Below are 22,365 nucleotides of genomic sequence, written 5' to 3' on the forward strand. Positions count from 1 at the left end.
CAATTCACCTGACCTGCACATCTTTGGACTGTGGGAGGAAACCGGAGCACCCGGAGGAAACCCACGCAGACACGGGGAGAATGTGCAAACTCCACACAGTCAGTCGCCTAAGGCGGGAATTGAACCCGGGTCTCTGGCGCTGTGAGGCAGCAGTGCTAACCACTGCTTGTTTCTGGTGTAGGTGGAACCTGTTGAAGCTGTTGCACCTGAACTGAAATATTCCATTATCCTTGCTGGGAGGTTTACTCCTGTTGTTGGGGAGGTTTTAAACTGGTCTGGCAGGGGAAATGGGATACAGAGCAGATATAAAGTCAGGAACAAGATCCAATCAGATCTAGAAGGAATGCCAGGAAAATCCAGTAGCTGAAGGATAAGGCACATGGGAGGTATGGAAAGCTACGTTGTACCTATGTTAATGCAAGAGGCATGGCTGGTAAGGTGGATTAACTTAGAGCATTGATCAGCATGTGGGAATATGATATTGTTGCAATCAGTGAGACACATTTGAAGGAAGGCAGGAAAGGCAGCTGGACATTCCAGGGGTTCACTCTGTCAAGCAGAATGGGGGAGGGGCAGGGAAAGTAAGCAAGGTAAGGGCCTTCCATTATTAATAAAGGAAACCATCACTGCAGTAGGAAGATGCATTGGAAGGGTGTTCAAATGAGGCCATCTAGGTAGAACATAGAAATAAAAAAGGGATGATTACCTTGCTGGGATTATATTACAGGCCTCCCAAAAGTTGGAGGGGGTTAGAAGAGCAGATATGCAGGCAAATCGCAGAAAGGTGTGAGAGAACCAGGGTTCTAGTTGTAGTGGACTTCAACTTTGCTAACTGGGATCATCTTGGTGTGAAAAGATTGGAGAGGGTGGAATTTTTAAAGTGAATCCAGGTCAATTCTTTAGTGGCAGTCCATTGATAATTCTACGAGGGATGGAGCAGTGTGAAACCTAATCCTCGGAAAGGAGTTGGTCACGTGGTTGAAGTTTCAGTGGGCAAACATTTTGGGGACAGTGATTAGTCATTATGGAAAGGAATAAGGATATAGGAGTATGGAAGTCTTGTTAGTGCTTTATAAAAGATTGTTTAGATCACAGATGGAATACCATGTGCAGTTCTGATTGTTACACTGTTAGGAGGTTGTGATTGCACAGGAGGGGGTGCAGAGGAGATTCACCAGGATGCTGCCTGGGATGGAAGTCTCAGTTATAAGGAGAGGCTGGATAGGCTGGGTTTGTTTTCCCTGGAGCAGAGGAGGCTGAAGGGGATCTAACTGAGGTAAACAACATTATGTATCGCATTGACAGAGTCGAGCATGAGAATCCTTTCCCCATGCCATATTTGTCCAAGATAAGAGGGAATCAGTTTAAGGGAAGGAGCAAGTGGTTTAGAGGAAATCGGAGGAAGAATAATTTACCTAGAGGGTAGTAGAGGCAGGTACTGTCACAACATTTAAGAAGTGTCTGGATAAGCATTGAATACGCCAGGGCATAGTAGGCTATGAGCCAAGGGCGAGTAAATGAGATTAATATAGTTAGGTGTTTGTTCATTGGTATGATGAAGGGCTTATGTCCGAAATGTCACCTCTCCTGCTCCTCGGATGCTGCCTGACCTGCTGTGCTTTTCCAGTGCCACACTTTTCGACTCTGATCTCTATGACTGTCTAAAACTGTATGTTAGGAGATTACTGAACAAGTCTTTTGAGTGTGACAGAATTGTGACGTTGACAACTTACTGTCCCTAATGCAAGGGATGATAGTGAAGTCCCACTGTTTGTGAGAGCTGTATTCCTGGAGAATATCACAAATGGGAAATTGTGAATGACATGTTTTATTAAAGCGGCCGACAGGATGTTCCAACCATCTGAACTTTTAATAGCTATCAAACTCCAATTCAAGATAAAACTGGAGAAATCTAGGAGAAATTCTGCAATAAAAAAGACATAAAGAGATTTGATTAAACCAATTCTTTCACTAAACTAATCCCAGGTGAAGTTGGTGGAAGTCAGTTTACTCCATTCCAGCGTGCAGTGCTGTGGGTCCATGGGCATCCTGCGAAATGCACATGTCCTGACATCATTGTGTGTCTTTTGTAACATAATGTTTCATAGCTTTGTTTAAATTCTAGTTTTCTTTTCTGATTTTCTTCACATTCTGGGCTGGTTAGAAGCACAGAATAGTGAACATTGATATGACTGTGTGCGATACAATATGCAGAATGCTTTGTCTGGTTAAAATCAAGCTAGGATTTCATTGTTTGGGGTGGCTCAGTGGTTAGCACTGCTGTGTCATAGCACCAGGGACCCAGGTTCGATTCCACCCTCAGATGATTGTCTCTGTGGAGTTTGCACATTCTCTGTGCTTTTTTGGATTTTCCTCCCAGAGTCTAAAATTGTGCAGGTTAGTTGAATTGGCCATGGAAAATTGCTCATAATGTTTAGGGATGTGTAGGCTAGGTGGATTAGCAATGGGAAATGCAGGTATTTGGTAGGTGGGGACTGGGAAGGGTGCTCTTTGGAGGTTCAATGGGCTGAATGGCCTGCTTCCACACTGTAAGGATTCTGTGTATAAATGAGCAACACTGAGAGTAGAGATTCTCCCAATCAATGTGTGCACAGATGTTATGAACCACCTCTGGAACAGGTGGGACTTGAACCTAGCTTTGATTATGTTCAGACATAGCGATATGATGGCTGCAGCAGGAGAACCCTCACACTGGTTGATAATTGTTTTTCTTTGTGTTTGCTAACAGGGAGAGCTTCCACTTAATGCCATAACGATATTTGAACAGGGTGAATCTGACAGTGATTCACATGCACTGCTGATAGAAGGTGAGTGCAAGGCAAGCGCCCATCGCGATTGCAACATGTATTCACGTAGCACCTTTGTAAATCGCAAAATATTTCAAAACGGTGCACAGAAGCATTATCAAATAAAATTTGATGCCTAACCACATAAGATTATATTAGCGAAAGAGACTAAATGCTTCATCGAGAGACTACTTTTTGAGGCTCAGAAAGGTAAGGAGAGACGTCCAGACTGAATTCCAGAGAGAAGAGCCTACATGCTGAGAGTTCCCATTGCCTTTGTTGGAGAAAGAAAACTCGGAGAGGGAGAATTGGAGTGTAGAGACATCTTAGACGGGTGTGTTAAACTGGAGAATGTGACAGAAATAGGAAGGGGACCAGAGGCCTGGAGGGATTTGCAAACAAGGATAACAATTTGACACAAAGCCACTGATTCCAATTCAAAAACAGGAAGTGCTGGAGAAACTCAGCAGGTTTGACAGCATCTGTGGAGAGAGAAAAAACAAACTTAACATTTCGAGTCCAATTACCCTTCTTCAGAACTGGAAACAGAACATTGACTCTGTTTCTTTTTCTACAGATGCTGCCTGACCTGCTGAGATTCTCCAGCACTTCCTGTTTTGTTTCCAATTCCCAGCATCTGCTGTTCTTGGTTTTACAATTATTCCTATTATTGTTTTGTTTTGATCAAAGGATCTGAACATGTGTCTTGTGCGAACAAAGGGCGTGGGAATGTGTAGGGCTTGTAGTTGGGGGTTGGAACGTTGAGGGTTGTGAGTCTTGAGATTTGCAAGCAGATATGGGAGGGACAACGACGTCTGTAAAAGGAGAAGACACAGATTTATTAGTCTTCACTCATACCACACCCATGCCATTTCCTAAAGGAAGTTCCTTGATTCTGAATGAATACATCTCCTGATCTGCATGCTTACAGAGCAGATTTCCCACCCAATAGTGCCTGTCCTAACAGAACTAATATGTATCAGAGAGTAATTGTCAGTCCTGCACTGAGCCCATCAATCTGCGATCAGCTCTGTAGCAGATTCCCAGCCACTGAATCTTGTATAGATTATCACTCTTCCATATTTGCTGTTATATTTCAGGTAAAATGATCAACCAAATCATAGTGTCGTCACAGAATAGAACAGCTCACCAGAAATTGATACATCACCTGAATGCTGCAGGGGTCACAGTTCAAAGAGCTTCCATCGTTAATAAAGGACGCGATTACAAACATTCTGCACAGTGCAGAGATCAGGTAGATGCTATTTACGACACATTCAAATGTTTGCACAATCCAACCTTGGAAAAGACCACGAAACAAGCAGTTTTACGTTTTTAACAATTGGAGACTTTATTCCATCTTTTTGTCCAATTAACTAGTGGATCTGAATTAATTTGTTTTTGGATTTCCCCACATTACTGAGTGTATTCATTATTTGCTTGGAAGTTTGCTCCATTAGCATCAGAGGATGTGGACACATTTGGGTGAAATTCCTTTCTCCACAATATTAACAAAAACGTTTAGCCCCTTTGTAACATTTGGGTGGGATGCTCAGTCAAATCGCGGACAGATTAACGTCAAGTACGTGTGGGTTAATCATACTCTCATGCAATTTGCCATTTTGGAGTTGTGGCTTTCCATTGGCAACCTGCGAGTTATTTCATGAAGAAGTAGAAATGAGATGCTGTCATTCCCCTTAAGTGAAAGTTATTCAGATTTGCTTTGAGTTCTATCCTTCCATTGCATGATTCAGATTTTTGGATAATTCAATTATTTCCATGGATTGAATTGACTTTGAAAGATTCAGTGCAGACTATATATGCTACATGAGATAGTGGAGTCAATTACAGATGGGATTGGATAGTAGTCACATCCGAAACACCATTTCATCTGACTACAATCTAACTTTAACCGTCGACAAAATTTGTAGTTTTTTATTTATTCATTCGCTGGATGAGGGAATCGCTGGCATTTATTGCCCATCCCAAATTGCCCAGAATGCAGTAAAGAATCAACATATTGCTGTGGGTCTGGAGTCACATGTAGGCCAGACCAGGTAAGGATGGCAGATTCCGTTCCTAAAGGAGATTAGTGAACTTGTGGGTTTTTACAAGAATCCATATTAAACTCATTAATTCCAGATTGCCTTTTTTTTTTGTCGTCTTGTTATTGCTTTGTGATTAAAACCTTCATTAATTATAGTTTGCAGACAAGGTCAATCCTTCACTGGGATCACTCCGGCATGACGACAGCCCGATGACAGTGTACGGAGTATTCACATTTCCCCAGAAACCAGTCGAAATGATTTCCATATCAGAAGACTTACCCACACTGGTTACTACGAATACAACGCATCCAATCAACCCTCCTGATTATGCTGAGCCTTACACACCTCCTCCAATGAGACTCTCCGCACCCGCTGAACCTTTCACACTTAATTCAGTAAGTGATATTTTATTCGATAAAATATTGCGAAATTATCTTACAATTCTGTATAAATATTGCCGAGTTCTTTTATTTAAATTAAAGACACTATGAAGAAGAAGAGGAAGTGAGATTTGCAGAGATACAACGATTTATTACCACTCCTGGAAACAAATAAAAATGTTCCAAATGCAATGAATTATTTCTGGTCAGTTCATAATCTGGGCTGGAGGGTACTGCCTGGGATGGTAGTAGACATGGGAAGTCTCACAAACTTTAAAATGTATGTGGATGAGTGCTTGAAACATTATAGCATTTGAGGCTATGGGCTAAAAACTGGAACATGGGATTAGTGCAAATAGCTCAACACAGACTTGATAGGCTGAAGGGCCTCTTCTGTACTATATGACTCAATGACATGAAACTTGCATATAGGAAGGTCCATGTTCAATGGTGATATCAAATACCAGTTATTTAGTTTTAGTTAGTTCTGGCTGAAGAAGGGATGTTGACCAAGTATTGGGAGACTTCCCTACACTTCAAAACATGGCATAATAAGTTTCACTTCTAGCTGAGTGAAAGGTGGAAGCAGATCTGACATCGGTTAAACTCGCAGTTGTTGTGGGTAAGTTTGCCAAGCTGGGAAGTTGGTTTGCAGATGTTTTGTCCCCTGTCTGGGTGACATCCTCAGTGCTGAGGAGCCTTCTGTGAAGCTCTGCTGTAATGTGTCGGTTGGAATTTATTTGGCTTTGTGCTTCTAGTTGTCGGTTCTGGTTGTTCGTTGCAGCGGTCAGTATACTGGTCTGGATCAGTGTGTTTATTGATGGAGTCTGTGGATGAGTGCCATGCTTCTAGGGATTCTCTGGCTGTCCTCAGTTTGGCTTGACCTATTACTATTGTGTTGTCCCAGTCAAAGTTGTGGTCCTTGTCATCTGTGTGTAGAGATACTAGGAACAGCTGGTTGTGGTGTTTAGTCGCTAGTTGATATTCATGAATGTGGATTGCAAGTTGTCTGCCTGTTTGCCATATATTGTGCATTCTCTGCATGGAATGTTGTCCACTGTTTGTCCTGCACACGATGGGTCTAGGGTCTTTTGTTCCTGTGAGTTGTTGTCTGAGCATGGCTGTCAGTTTATGGGCTGTCTGAGTGGTCAGAGTCATCTGGGTGTTAGTTCCGAGGTGTTTTTTATATAAAGTAGCATGGTTAGTGTGTTGGGTCGTGGCATGTTCTTGATGCGTTGTTTGTCTGTTAGGCATCTGTGGATGAAGTTGCGGGATATCTGTTCTCTGTGAAGACTCTGTAGAGGTGTTCTTCTTCCTCTCTTTGCAGGTCAGGGTTGCTGCAGTGTGTAATAGCCCTTTTGAACAGGGTCCTAATGCAGCTTGTCTCGCGTGTGTTCAGGTGGTTACTGTACTCTTGCATTGCATTTGCTTCATGGAATGTGTTGTTAATTGTTCTGTAAGAGGATGATATGCCAAATAAGTGCCCTTTGGATGTTCAAGTGTTTCAGCTGTAGTCATGGTCTGTATTCATTCCAGTCTGCACACAAGCACAGCTCTTCGCCCCTGCCAATCCGTGGAAGCAGTATGAGGTTCTCGGGGCAAAATGTCCTTGCCCTGTCCCAGCCTCCACCTTCGACGTCAGAAAATGCACTTATTGCTGAAAATCGCTTGTCCTTGGGCTATACGGATCCCTTTCCAGCTTTGAAAATGCAGCCAGCAGGTTCTGGGGGCAGATCCTCCCATCAAAATGTAAGTAGAGAGGTCAAATTTGCAGATTATTTGTAATTATTTCAATGATGGATAACATAGAATTACTTGGTTAATAGCACAGAAGCAGGCCATTCAGCCTACCTAGTTTGTACTGGCATTAATATAAATCTGCTTCATCCAATCGTATCAGCATATGCTTCACTCCCCTTCTCCCCCATTGAAGTATGGAATTTGATTTTTCTATGCTGGCTGTTTGGAAGAGTTAGTCCCACTTCCCTATGGAATCTCAGAATGGTCATTGCATTTTTTTGTTTCCATATATTTTGCTTGCCCTTGAGAACATCTATACTGTTCACCTCAAGTTCTCCAAATGACCTCAGAAACCCTCTTACTTGTTTTTGCCTAATAGCTACCTGCCTGATTATAAGCCAGAAGTCTTAGGCTGAAGCTTGTTTTGAACATAGAACATAGAACATAGAAGAATACAGCGCAGTACAGGCCCTTTGGCCCTCGATGTTGCGCCGATCCAAGCCCACCTAACCTACACTAGCCCACTATCCTCCATATGCCTATCCAATGCCCGTTTAAATGCCCATAAAGAGGGAGAGTCCACCACTGCTACTGGCAGGGCATTCCATGAACTCACGACTCGCTGAGTAAAGAATCTATCCCTAACATCTGTCCTATACCTACCACCCCTTAATTTAAAGCTATGCCCCCTTGTAATAGCTTTTGACATCGCTTCAAGTTGCACTGTTTCCTATTTGTTTGACAATTGTCTTCATTTTCCTGCTTAGGCCACTCCTGCAATCTAGTTGTAAGACCAAAGTTTGCCGACTGTCAATTCTTTGTCTCTTTACAGAGAAGGGAGGATCCCATTAAATTCATGATTTGGAGATGTGGTGTTGGACTGGGGTGTACAAAGTTAAAAATCACACAACACCAGGTTATAGTCCAAAAGGTTTATTTGGAAGCACTAGCTTTCGGAGCGCTGCTCCTTCATCAGGTGGCTGGGGACACCCAACCCCATCTGGTTCACTAATATCCTTTCGGGAGGGAAATCTACTGTTCTTTAACTGCCCTTTGGGCAATTTGGAATTGGTAATAAATGCTGGCCTTGCCAGAGATACCCACTTCCCACGAAAGGATGAAAGAAATCTCTCTATTGTCCTGTCATGTGATCTAAACCTTCCCTTTAATAGTATCAGTGCACTTGAATGACATTTAAATGGACTATACTGTTGTGATTTTTCAAAATCTTCCACTTACCACACATAAACCCCTAGAGAGTGCAGCCCACACTTCTGTGTGTTTGTGTGTGTGAACGTGCATGTGTATATATACCCAGGTTGTGAAAAGTTTGATAAATAAAAGCTTGTTTTAAACCGTTGAGCTGACCTTAATGTCAAGGTTTGTATTTGGTCAAAAACACCTTGAGGTTGTTTTTGCATTGAATTATGGTTGCTGAGTATGCTGACATAAATCTTCTTTTCTACTTATTTCAGATGGTCAACAGTCAAGGTTCATCAAAACATCTGCAGTCAAGAAACTTCAGGACATCAGGAACCAATATTTCATTGCAGCCTGGCAGCATCACAATCGACGATTCACCGAGCGAGGAAAGTTTCAACAATGCTCTGTCTCCAACGTACACCGTACCTTACATGCCATTTAGATTACAGCCAGCCCCACCTGCAAGGCCTGTTTGGCTCAGAGAGGTGAGCAATATTGGGCGAGGAGAAAGGTAGAACTGGGTCAAATATACAAATGCTTAGTACCCAAAGGTCAGAATAAGGAAGCATCCAACACCTGAGTATATCAGGAAATATTTTAATCTACTTGCTTTGAACCTAGTGAGACTATTGGAGATCGGACAAAAGTGAGGACTGCAGATGCTGGAGATTAGAGTCAAGATTAGAGTGGTGCTGGAAAAGCACAGCAGGTCAGGCAGTATCCGAGGAACAGGAAGATCAACGTTTTGGGCAGGACCCCTGATGAAGGGCTTTTGCCCGAAACATTGACTTTCCTGCTCCTCGGATACTGCCCGACCTGCTGTGCTTTTCCAGCACCACTCTAATATTGGAGGTTAGAGTTCCACTGTGCAGTACTAAGCACGTTAACATGCCCTGTTAATTTGTATTAAATGGATTAAAGCTTCCTTAAAATATGTGAATAAAATATGTAATCGCTATATGTAATTGTGAATTTTGACTGAGTTGCAGGCTGTAAAGTTTGGAGTCTGAAGTCACATGACACCAGATTATGGTCTAATGGGTTTATTTGAAACCACCAGCTTTCGGAGCCCTGCTCCTTCATTGCTACAACCCGCCTCTTCTCCATCTCTGTTAGGAAAGGCAGTCGAGAGATTCAGCTGCTCACCAAGGTAGCACAGCTTCCTTGGAAAGGGCAGTACGGAGAATTGATAAATCCAAATGACCAAAATTCTGACGTGGTGAGGATTTCACTTGAGTTGGTGCCAAAACAGACAAAAAAAAAAGGAATGATCAGTCTTCTCAATGGCACTAAACTGACAATGTTGCATGGTTTGAGAGAATTCAAAAAGCAGACAAGGGCAATTTTATTTACATTCTTTAGCGGATAGGAATCCAATTCATCAGAATCCCTGTGATAAGCATTGGCTCTACTTGCAGTGAGGACGTTTTTTTTAAGGAACACTTTTATATTTATAGCACAGTTTGCAAAATCCTTGATAAAGATGGAGTATTCATAATTCTATTGTCTTTCAGCCCGTGTCCAGACACAATTCTTCACCGTTACCAAATGGAAGGGCAGATCAGAACATACCTCTTCGAAAGACACTTGCGTTGTCACAGCCACCGACCAGGTCCAATGGCAGTTTTGGAAAGAATCTGTATCCATTCCCACCCAGGCGTCTTGGTGTCCCTTCATCACCTCTATATGCTGAACCGTTCACAGCTGCCAAGAAGCAATTAACCCCATCTTCAGGCAGGCTGTCTGATGTGGGGGTAAGTACACACGTCAAATGCACACGTATTTCTCATCAGATAAGCAGGAAGTGCTCAGCAGGTCAGCCATCATCTATGAGAGAGAAAATCGCAGTATTCATATATCAGACTGAAGGACCATCCAGCTGAGAAATTGGGCTGAATTGTTTGGCTGGGGAGGGATAACGAGAATGTCCTGCTTGCTCTCTTAACCCCTCGTCCACCTCACCCCCGCACATTCCTCTCTGCTAATCGCACTCCCAGAAGAGTTGGTACCCAGTTAAACACATCTTCACAAAGGTTAGATAGGATGGACAGTGAGAGCCTTTTTCCTCGGATGGTGATGACTAGCACGAGGGGGCGTAGCTTTCATAAATCATAGAATCCCTACCATGTGGAAACAGGTCCTTTTGGCCCAACAAATCCACACCAAAACTCCGAAGAGTAACCCACCCAGACCCATTCCCCTACATATAACCCCTGACTAATGCACCCAACCTACACCTCCCTGAATACTGTGGACAAATTAGTCTTGGCTAATTCACCTCTTTGGACTGTGGGAGGAAACCAGAGCACCCGGAGGAAACCCACGCAGAGAATGTGCAAACTCCACACAGAATCGAACCTGGGTCTCTGGCACCGTGAGACAGCAGTGTTAACTACTGAGCCCCCATGCTGCCCATTTAAATTGGGGGGGGTGATAGATATAGGACAGATGTCAGAGGTAGTTTCTTTACTCAGAGTAGGGGCATGGAATGCACTGCCTGCAACAGAAATAGACTTGCCAATTTTAAGGGCATTTAAATGCTCATTGGATAAACATATGGACGAAAATGGAATAGTGTAGGTGAGATGGGCTTCAGATTGGTTTCACAGGTCGGCGCAACATCGAGGGCCGAAGGGCCTGTACTGCGCTGTAATGTTCTATGACACCAGACAAAATGCTTCCATGGTTTCTTGGGAGGAGTGGAATGGTATGCTCGGGGCAGGGCAAAACTGGTGAGAAATGTGGGATTTGTGGACCAAGTGACGAGATAACCTGCCTCCTGACAATTTTAGTGAAAATATTATGTTTGCCTTTTTGTTCAGCTTCCATTGTCCAGTGTATTGCACTTTAACACTTTCTCAACCTTCCCCCTTGCCTGAAGCATGGTGAGCCTCAGCTTAAACCCAGCACCAGTTGTCCCTCTGTAATAAGAGAGCAGCCCAATGGTCCTGTGATGAATACATAGATCACACACATAGATATACGCATATAGAGTCATAGAGATGTACAGCATGGAAACAGACTCTTCAGTCCAACTCGTCCATGCCAACCAGATATCCCAACCAATCAAGTCCCACCTGCCAGCACCCAGCCCATATCCCTTCAAAACCTTCCTATTCAAATATCCATCCAGATGCCTTTTAAATGTTGCAATTGTACCAGCCTCCACCACTTCCTCATTTAGGGAATGCTGAAGAAACTCAGCAGGTCTGGCCGCATTTGTGGAGGGAGTTAACCTTTGAGAACTCTGAAGGAGTCATACCAGCCTCAAAATGTTAACTGTTTCCCTCTCTCCATAGATGCTGCTAGACCTGCTGAGTTTCTCCAGCGTTCTCTCTGTGTTTGTTTCAGATTTCCAGTATCCACAGTATGTTATATAGGGCGGCATGGTGGCTCAGTGGTTAGCACTGCTGCCTCACAGCACCAGGGACCTGGGTTTGACTCTACCTCAGGTGACTGACTGTGTGGAGTTTGCACGTTCTCCCCGTGTCTATGTGGGTTTCCTCCAGGTTCTCCAGTTTTCTCCCACAGTCTAAAGATGTGCAGGTTAGGATGGATTGGCCATGGGAAACGCAGGATTACAAGAATGGTGGAGGGAGGGGTGGACCTGGGTGAGATGCTGTTCTGAGGATTGGTATGGACTCAAGGAGCTGAATGGACTGCTTCCACGCTGTAGGGATTATACAATCCATTTAATTAACTACTAAATTTGGAATAGAAAGCCAGTATCAGTAATGATGGTTCGAGACAAAAAAACTGCAGATGCTGGAATCTAAGGTAGACAAGCAGGAGGCAGGAAGAACACAGCAAGCCAGGCAGCTTCAGGAGATGGAGAGGGCAACGATTCAGACCGGTCCTGAAGAAAGGTTACAGCCGAAACGTTGACTTCTCCACCTCCTGACGCTGCCCCTGGCTAGCTGTGTTCCTCCAGCCTCCTGTTTGTCTACCCAGTATCGGTAATGATGACCAGGAAAATCCCCTCTGGCACACTTTGGGGAAGTATGTTTGGCCTACATGTGACTCCAGAGTCACAGCAATGTGGTTGACACAACTGCTTTCTGAAGTGGCACAGCAAGTGACTCCGTTCAAGGCCAGTTGAGGGATAGGCAATAACTGCTGGCTGTGTCAGTTGACACCTATATCCTGTGGATCAATCAAAAGAAGACAATGTGCCAGAAAAGATAAGAATCCTGCTCAGCAATGAACTTAGGAATAATTATCAGCAATGATCAAAGAATGACAGGAAGTGGTTTATTTACAAGCAAGTGTTGCAAGACATTGACGCATTCCAATGCAAATTATTGTGGTGCCATGCTGTACTCAACAGGTGCTCCACAGTCTACCATCTGAGAAAACAGCCATTCCAAACAATGTGTCACCAGAATGTTAACCTGATGATGCGTTTGTGGGTAAGCAAGTAATAATACAAAAATAGGTAGCTCTGTGCACCTGGGGATCTTCCAAACGTTCAGAATGCTTCTGGAATCTGACCTGAATTCCTTTCAGTAGGATGATAATCCCTTCTGCGAGCTCACTGACCTAGTTTCGAGCAAAGGGCAAACCAGTTCACAGCTCGGTGCAACACAGAGACAGTAAGGGCAAAACATTGCGGATGCTGGAAATCTGAAACAAACTCACAGAAGCAGAACTGAAGAAGAGTCAGACCAGACTCGACATGTTAACTCTATTTCTCTCTACAGATGCTGCCAGACCTGCTGAGTTTCTCCAGCATTCTCTCTGCCTATGACAAGTCAGTAGATCTCATGTAGAAAGATTGCAGAATGGAAGAGAGAATTTGCATTTCTGCAGCATCTTGGGAAGTCCCAAAATTCTTTGCAGCCAATGAAGTGCTGTTAAAATACAGCCAGTGTTTGATGCAGGAGCTAGCTAACACACAACAACCAGCAATGCGAAGATCTGTATGTAATATAGGGATGAGGAAATTGCAGCGTGGTTCAGGGGGACCTGCTGTTCTGAGATTAGGACTGAGGTACACTGTTGAGACAGAGTAGAAGAAGGTTACACCTAGATATTTTTCTAATCACCCTCTTCATAGATGCTATTGCATACTTCTGGAATGGGTGTGACTTGAAGCCAGACCTCCTGGTCCAGAGGTCATGATGCTACAACTGCATCACAAGAGTCTCGATGATATGTCTAAAGATGTGCAGGTTAGATGGATTGGCCATTCTAAATTACCCATAGTGTACAGAGATGTACTGGTTAGGTGGATCAGCCACAGGAAATGCATGGATAGGGTCAGGTGTGACACTCTTTGGAGGGTTGGTGTGGACTCAATGGGCCGAATGGCCTGCTCCTATACCGTCTGGATTCTATGTCCAATCTTGGTCTGGTGGCACATGATCCTAACCTCCTGAAATTGGACGTCTTATTCCTCAGAGTTTGCTTCCTCTGAAGAAACTTGTGAACTCAAAAAAAAAGTCATTCAAAGACAAATGAAAATCTAAATTTCTGTTTCCTTCAGGCCGTCAGCAAACCAAATGGATTATTGGTGAGAGACCAGTGGAGTAACATGCATCTGTTGGCACTGGGGTCTGTACCCCGCTCTTCGCTACCGTCATGTTCCTTGTCTGAGAGCAGTTCCTGTTCACTTGTCGATGAAACCCCCTTGGCTGACCCTCTATCTCCACCATACGCAGAACCATATCATCCACAGTTAGTGTCTCATGCTGACCACTTCTGGATGAGAGAGGTATGTTTCTGTTATGACTGTGGCTATAGTGTTAGGAACAAATGGGTACATTATTTCCTCATTCCTGAAGAAGGGCTTATGCCCGAAATGTCGATTCTCCTGTTCCTTGGATGCTGCCTGACCTGCTGCACTTTTCCAGCAACACATTTTCAGCTCTGATCTCCAGCATCTGCAGTCCTCACTTTCTCCTACACTATTTCAAATAAATGTCCCTCGACCTACAGTTTACTGATAGTGGATTTTTTTTTGTCTTCACTTGGAGTGTCCCGGAAGGTGTTTGAGCTGTTTTTTTTTTAGTTTACTTAGTGTGGAAACAGCCCCTTTGGCCCAACAAGTCCACACCGACCCGCCAAAGTGCAACCCATACAGATCCATTTCCCTACATTTACCCCTGCCCCTAACACTACAGGCAATTTAGCGTGGCCAATTCACCTAACCTGCACATTTTTGGACTGTGGGAGTAAACCGGAGCACCTGGAGGAAACCCACGCAGACACGGGGAGAATGTGCAAACTCCACACAGACAGTTGTCTGAGGTGGGAATTGGCACTGTGAGGCAGCAGTGCTAACCACTGTGCCACACAAAATGTTATTATGTACAAGTGGCAAAACATCCAATTTTGATGGCCTTTAGTTAGATTCCCTACAGTGCAGAAACAGGCTCTTCGGCCCAACCAGACCCTCCGAAGAGTAACCCCACCCAGACCCACTTCCCTCCTGACTAATGCACCTAGCACTATGGGCAATTTATCATGGCCAACCCACCTAACCTGCACATCTTTGGAGTGTGGGAGGAAACACACACAGACACAGGGAGAATGTGTAAACTTCACACAAACAGTTGCCCGAGGCTAGAATCGAACCTGAGACCCTGGTGCTATGAGGCAGCAGTGCTAACCACTGAGTAACCGTGTCGCCCTAAAAGTTCTTATTTTCAGTTTTTGACCATCCTGTTCAGAGGTGTTATCGCACACTTCTAGAGCAGATGAGACTTGAGCAAAGGCCTCCTGGATCCGAGGTAGGGACATTATCACTGTGCTACAAAAACCCCATTATTTACTGCGTTACCTGGATTAACCCAGGACAGGGAAAGAGAGATTCAAAGTTTGTGAGAAGATTTGTAGCTCGGGTGCTCATTGTTGTGGTTCTGTTCGCCGAGCTGGGAATTTGTGTTGCAGACGTTTCGTCCCCTGTCTAGGTGACATCCTCAGTGCTTGGGAGCCTCCTGTGAAGCGCTTCTGTGATGTTTCCATCGAGTATAAACTTAGAGAACAGCCAGGGAATTCCTAGAGGCATGGCACTCATCCACAGATTCAATCAATAAGCACATCGACCTGGACCCAATATACCGACCACTGCAGCGGACAGCTGGAACTGACAACCGGAAGCGGCAGATTCAAACCACTACAAATGCCGGAGGAAAGATCACAGAAGCTCTTCACAGGAGGCTCCCAAGCACTGAGGATGTCACCGAGACAGGGGACGAAATGTCTGCAACACAAATTCCCAGCTCTGCAAACAGAAAGAGAGAATCAGTTTGCACCAGTTGTACAAAGGTCATAAATCTCTGTCTGAAGCACATACTAACGCTGACTAATGTTGTTTGCTTGATTATCAATGATTTCTCTTGGCGTATGTCTCAAATATAAGACCGCATCTATTATCAGCTCATACCTTAACGATTAATAATAAAGTTGTTATGAAATTGTTTAACTGCAACCATTGAAAAGAAATGTGGATGAATCTACAAAAGTATAGTTTACACTCCAAATATCATTTCAGGTTAATATATTCCTTCAATTATTATTCCTTTGAGTGGTTGCAACTTCTGATTGAAGAATAATTGAAATAAATTCTAGCAGAATCAATGCTCAGGATTTAGGGACAGAAGTAAGAGAATTATGGCTGATGTTTCCCTCAACATGTAGTGCATTGATGGCCTTTGGGGGAGAGTTTTGTCTATTTTCTTCTGAGCATTGTGGCAACCATGTTAGATGCCAACTAACATGTCCACCTCCAACTGGCAAGATAACTCAGCCAACCACCCACCCAATCAACTCAAGAAGAACTGACAGGTGAACCACATCCCACTAATCACAGGCCTTGATACTGACCATTTGGGTCACCAGATGCTGCTGGCCTCAAGGCCCAGCAAACTCTGGGTCCTATGGTCGTCTGGTTGAAGCCTCCACCTCAGTGGGTCCAGCGATGAGGAAGTGAGGTTTGTTTTATCTTTCTTCTCATGTCACATGGAGAGGGTTGTATGTCAGAGGGGTGCAAGGCGAGAGGGTTAGCTTTCATAGGTCACCTTATTTCCCACCATCTAATAGTTCCAAGATTGGGGCTAATGTGGCAGGCAGCATGGGTCCCAATCAGAAAACCAGCCATCTCACCTTGCCCAGTGGGGAGGCAGCTGACCAGGAAGGTGGTGAATTAAGGCCCTCAAATGACCATTAATTGACCACTTAATGACCTTTTAATAGGTGGCGAGTTCAGCAATTCCCCTGGACCTTTTGCACCCAGCACTAAATTGACTCACTGCATTATTTCCCTTCCTGTCACCTCCGGGGAATGGAAAATCATAGAGGTCCCAGGGTGTTACCGCATCTAATTTTTTATTCTAGCTCTCAAAGAGAGAATTCAGTCAAATACAGTCATGTTCATTACTCAAAGTGCTATTGTATTCAACCCGTACAATTTTTCCATTCTCAACCATCCCTCCTCTTTTGCAGGAAGTATCGCGGAGAGGAAGTGCTGGTTTTCCTATCCATTGTTCAAAAGGTACATAACCCCATTTTAAAAAAAAACTGAATAGTTTTACCCCCAAGAGTATGGCCGTTGCTCCAATAAGATGGCAATTTTCAGACAGTTACTTACTCGGCAACTGTCCAATGAGCTGGAAGCTTCTAGGTACCAGGCATTGGCCCTACAGCCAATAGGAACCGGAGTTCCCCATTGATCAGACACTCTACCTATGTCCAAGAGACTGGGCTGGGGAGATGGTGACATGGTGTAATGTCACGGGATAGAAATCCAGAACCCACTGCCACTCTGAGGGTTTGGGTTCAAACCCCACCAGAGCAGTTAGTGGAATTTGAATTCAATTAATCCAGCATTGGAAACTGGCCTTAGTGATGGTGATCATAAAATGATCGCTCATTACCACAAAAAAAAGCCCAGCTGGTTCACTTATTGCCCATCAGGGAAGGGATCTGCCATCTTTACCTGGTCTGCCCTACATGTGACTCCAGACCCACAGCAGTATGTTTGATTGGATGTGCTGATATAGTAGTAATGTCATTAGACCCTGGTGTTCAAAACCCACCATAGTAGCTGGTGGCATTTAAAATCAATAAGTTGAATGCCAGTCTTATTATCGGTGACTGACTATGAAACTATTATTGACCGTTGGTGAAACTCATCCGGCTCACTCAAGTCCTTTCAGGAAGGAAAATCTGCTGCCCTTATATGGTCTGGACTACAATTGACTCCAGATTAACAACAATGTAGCTGATCCTTACCTGCTGTCTAAAATAGCTGAGCAAGCTACCCAGTGAAAGGGCAAATAAAAAAGGGACGATAAGTAATAGACACAAAATGTCTTGCCATTGACACTAACACCCTGCAGCTCCAACGTAATTAGAGAGGTCACATCTATTGTATAAGAACCATTCAGCAGAACTCTTGGGGATCATGTATCATTAAGGCCAGCTGCCCAGGGACTCCTTGCCTTATGATTTTTAACTGCAACTGTGCTTAATTTCCCCTCTGTGTGCTAATTTCAGGGCACAGGTTCTTTAAACTCCTGTGAGGGATAGTTTAACACAAACGGTTTAGAACTGTTCTGGATGAATGCAGCAGGGATTTGTATGCACTGGGGGGGGGGGGGGGGAATCAATTAAGTCCATAAGCTGTGGGAGCAAAATCAGGCCATTCAGTCCATTGAGTTTGGACCACCATTCAGTGAGATCCTGGCTGATCTGATTATCCTCCACCGCACGCTCCTTCCATAATCCTTGATTCTCGTCCTTCCTGAAGAAGGGCTCATGCCCGAAACGTCGATTCTCCTGCTCCTTGGATGCTGCCTGACCTGCTGCGCTTTTCCAGGAACACATTTTCAGCTCTGATCTCCAGCATCTGCAGCCCTCACTTTCTCGTCCTGATTGAAAAGCTGTCTGGCTCAGCCTGGAATATACTGAATGACCAAACTACAACAGCCCTCTGCAGTAAAAAATTCCATAGATTCGCAACCCACTGAGAATCATAGTCATAGAGATGAATAGTATGGAAACAGACCCTTCGGTCCAACCCTTCCATGCCGACCAGATATCCCAACCCAATCTAGTCCCACCTGCCAGAACCCAGCCCATATCCCTCCAAACCCTTCCTATTCATATTCACATCAAAATGCCTCTTAAGTGTTGCAGTTGTACCAGCCTCCACCACTTCCTCTGGCAGCTCATTCTATACACGTACCACCCTCTGTGTGCTCCGTAGGTCTCCTTTATATCTTTCCCCTCTCACTCTAAACCTATGCCCTATAGTTCTGGACTCCCCAACCCCAGGGAAAATACTTTGCCTGTTTACTCTATCTATGCCCCTCATGATTTTATAAACCTCTATAAGGTCATCCCTCAGCCTCCAACGCTCCAGGGAAAACAGCCCCAGCCTGTTCAGCCTCTCCCTATAGCTCAAATCCTCCAACACTGGCAACATCCTTCTAAATCTTTTCTGAACCCTTTCAAGTTTCACAACATTTTTCCGATAGGAAGGAGACCAGAATTGCATGCAATATTCCACAAATGGCCTAACCAATGTCCTGTACTGCCGCAACATGACCTGCCAACTCCTGTACTCAATACTCTGACCAATAAAGGAAAGCATACCAAACACCTTCACTATCCTATCTACCTACGACTCCACTTTCAAGGAGCTATGAACCTGCACTCCAAAGTCTCTTTGTTCAGCAACACTCCCTAGAGCCTTACCATTAAGTGTATAAGTCCTACTAAGATTTGCTTTCCCAAAATGCAGCACCTCACATTTATCTAAAGTCCATCTGCCACTTCTCAGCCCATTGGCCCATCTGGTCCAGATTCTGCTGTAATCTGAGGTAACCTTCTTCGCTGTCCACTACACCTCCAATTTTGGTGTCATCTTCAAACTTACTAACTGTACCTCTTATGCTCGTATCCAAATCATTCATGTAAATGAAAAGAGTCGAGGACCCAGCCCCAATCCTTGTGGCACTCCACTGGTCACAGGCCTCCAGTCTGAAAAACAACCCTCCACCACCACCTTCTGTCTTCTACCTTTGAGCCAGTTCTGTATCCAGATGGCTATTTCTCCCTGTATTCCGTGAGACCTAACCTTGCTAATCAGTCTCCCATGGGGAACCTTGTCCTTTTAGATCACATCTACCGCTCTTCCCTCATCAATCCTCTTTGTTACTTCTTCAAAAAACTCAATCAAGTTTGTGAGACATGATTTCCCACGCACAAAGCCATGTTGACTATCCCTAATCAGTTCTTGTCTTTCCAAATATATGTACATCCTGTCCCTCAGGATTCCCTCCAACAACTTGCCCACCACCGAGGTCAGGCTCACTGGTCTATAGTTCCCTGCCTTGTCCTTATCACCCTTCTTAAACTGTGGCACCACATTAGCCAACCTCCAGTCTTCCGTCACCTCACCTGTGACTATCGACGATACAAATATTTAAGCAAGAGGCCCAGCAATCACTTCTCTAGCTTCCCACAGTGTTCTAAGATATACTTGATCAGGTCCTAGGGATTTATCCATTTTTATGCATTTCAAGACATCCAGTACTTCCTCCTCTGTAATATGGACATTTTGCAAGATGTCATCATCTATTTTCCTACAGTCTATATCTTCCATATCCTTTTCCACAGTAAATACTGATGCAAAATGCTCAGCTAGTATCTCCCCCATTTTCTGTGGCTCCACACAAAGGCCGCCTGGCTGATCTTTGAGGGTCCCAATTCTCTCCCTAGTTACCCTTTTGTACTTAATGTATTTGTAAAAACTCTTTGGATTTTCCTTAATTCTATTTGCCAAAGCTATCTCATGTCCCCTTTTTGCCCTCCTGATTTCCCTCTTAAGTATACTCCTACTTCCTTTATACTCTTCTAAGGATTCACTCGATCTATCCTGCCTATACCTGACATATGCTTCCTTCTTTTTCTTAACCAAATCCTCAATTACTTTAGGAGAAAGTCAGGACTGCAGATGCTGGAGATCAGAGCTGAAAATGTGTTGCTGGAAAAGCGCAGCAGGTCAGGCAGCATCTAAGGAGCAGGAGAATCGACGTTTCGGGCATGAGCCATTCCTGAAGAAGGGCTCATGCCCGAAACGTCGATTCTCCTGCTCCTTGGATGCTGCCTGACTTGCTGCGCTTTTCCAGCACCACATTTTCACGTCAATTACTTTAGTCATCCAGCATTCCCTATATCTACCAGCCTTTCCTTTCACCCTGACAGGAATATACTTTCTCTCATGTTCCATCTCTGTCTTGAGTGCAATTGAGTAAATCCAACAGTATGGTTTAGATCTTGAGATAAATTGATTTTTCACCGTTGCTGTCAGTATGGCCTGTCAAAGTGGAAGTAAAGTGCATTCAAATTTTTTTTCACATTTGTAGTTGACAGAACATCAAACAAGTTAGTGAGTGGTGTGATACAAGGGCTGTGCTTTATGGGGCAGAGTGACATTCACCTTTTTTCAATGGAATCCCTACAGTGTGGAAACAGGCCATTCGGCCCAGCAAGTCCACACAGGCCCTCCGAAGAGTAACCCACCCAGACCCATTCCCCTACATTCACCCAGCCTACACATCCCTGGACACTATGGGCAATTTAGCATGGCCAGTTCACCTAACCTGCACATCATTGGATTGTGAGAGGAAACCGGAGCACCCGGAGGAAACCCACGCAGACACTGGGAGAATGTGCAAACTCCACAAAGAGAGTCGCATCCCTTGAGCTGTGAGACAGCAGTGCTAACCACTGAGCCACCGTGCTGCGACATGATCTCCTCATTCTGAAGGTGTGACATGAGTCACCAGTCAAGTGTCCCACTCTGACTTCTTGGCTGTATGAAACCGGATAGGGGGTGAAAACAATAACTCTGGAACACAGCACCAACTGCCCCACTGACAAGAAAATCAACTCCAATATTTTAATCTCTGCCTTTCCTTGATCTCCCATCATCAATTTTCTGTCCTGAGCTGCACACCCCCCACAACCCCCACTGAATGTGTAGTTTAGAACCATGTCTCTCAACTTCTTGAATCGGAAGATTATTGATTCAAGTCAGTTCCCATGCTGAAACTCGGATCTGCAATTTGGTTTGGGGATGGGGGCATCGCTGCCAAGTCAAACATTTATCATCCACCCTAATTGAGAAGTCAGTCGTCATCCACCTTCCTGAATCACTGCAATGGTAGACCCTCCAAGCTTTTCTCAGTTTCAGTTTCATAACGGAGCAGCTATTTCTGAAGATAGTTAAGAATCCATCACATTGCTGTGGGTCTGGAGTCACGTATAAACCAGACCAGGGTTAAATGGCGTATTTTTCTCCCAAATGGGCATCATAAATCAAGAGAGCTTTCATGACTATCTGGTAATTTCATGATCACTAGCACAAAGCAGACTTTAATTCCCACTGCTGCTGCCGTGAACTCATGTTTCCCAAGCAAGATGGTAGCACCTGGGTTCCTAGTCCTGGATTGTTATTGCTAAACTACCATTCCCCAGAGGCTGGCACTGTGTTGCTCTGGGTCCAGAGTAATTGAGTGAGGTGTTGCAAACTGAGAGTCCTAATTGTTCACCTCGAGTGTGCAAAAGATTCGTTCAATTCCTCAAAGAGGGTCAAAGTGTTCACCTCAACAAACTTGCCAGAAACAGGAGGAGATTGCTGATTGTCTTTTCAGTGATTGGTCAGGCTCCCTGTTAACCGATCAAAAGCATTTCCAAAATTAACTCATTGGAGGAAGACCTTGAGAGATAATAGGTGATATGTAAATGTATTTTTGTTGCCTGTCCCTAGTTTCTCTAGAGAAGTTAAAAATCACACAACATCAGGTTATAGTCCAACAGGTTTAATTGGAAGCACACTAGCTTTCTCTAGAGAAGGTGGTTGTGAGTTGATGACCAGTACAGCTGCAATCTATGCGCTGTAGATTGTCGGAGACCCACAATACCTTTAGGAAATTTCAGGATTTTGACCCAGTTACAATGAAGGATCAGTGATATATTAACCAAGTCAGGATGGTGAATGACTTGGAGGGGAATTCCCAGGGGGTGGTGTTCCCATGTACCTGCTGCCCTTGTCCTTCGAGATGAGAGCAGGCATGGGTTTGGAAGGTGCTGACTCAGGATCTCTACGAGCCACTGTACATCCCAAACTGGAATGCATTATCATGACCACCATGAGTGGTGCATCACAACCACAAT

General features: G+C 44.3%; 1 protein-coding gene across 6 annotated transcripts in view; it reads left to right on the forward strand.

The window, feature by feature from the left end:
• Nucleotides 1–22,365, forward strand: part of plekhn1 (pleckstrin homology domain containing N1) — a 57,298-nt gene that overhangs the window by 28,933 nt on the left and 6,000 nt on the right. For 3 of the 6 annotated variants that reach the window (XM_043676125.2, XM_043676126.2, XM_043676127.2), the window contains 8 exons: nucleotides 2,750–2,828; nucleotides 3,908–4,062; nucleotides 5,011–5,250; nucleotides 6,772–6,984; nucleotides 8,451–8,663; nucleotides 9,693–9,932; nucleotides 13,664–13,891; nucleotides 16,624–16,672. In XM_043676125.2, coding sequence (XP_043532060.2) covers nucleotides 2,750–2,828; nucleotides 3,908–4,062; nucleotides 5,011–5,250; nucleotides 6,772–6,984; nucleotides 8,451–8,663; nucleotides 9,693–9,932; nucleotides 13,664–13,891; nucleotides 16,624–16,672 — 1,417 coding nt within the window. The remainder of the gene's footprint in view (nucleotides 1–2,749; nucleotides 2,829–3,907; nucleotides 4,063–5,010; nucleotides 5,251–6,771; nucleotides 6,985–8,450; nucleotides 8,664–9,692; nucleotides 9,933–13,663; nucleotides 13,892–16,623; nucleotides 16,673–22,365) is intronic. The other 3 variants (XM_043676130.2, XM_043676129.2, XM_043676131.2) reach the window with 2 other exon arrangements.

The sequence above is a fragment of the Chiloscyllium plagiosum genome, unplaced genomic scaffold (assembly GCF_037043375.1).
Source record: "Chiloscyllium plagiosum isolate Xiang-an unplaced genomic scaffold, Cpla_swu_hap1 HiC_scaffold_37, whole genome shotgun sequence".
NCBI lineage: Eukaryota > Metazoa > Chordata > Chondrichthyes > Orectolobiformes > Hemiscylliidae > Chiloscyllium > Chiloscyllium plagiosum.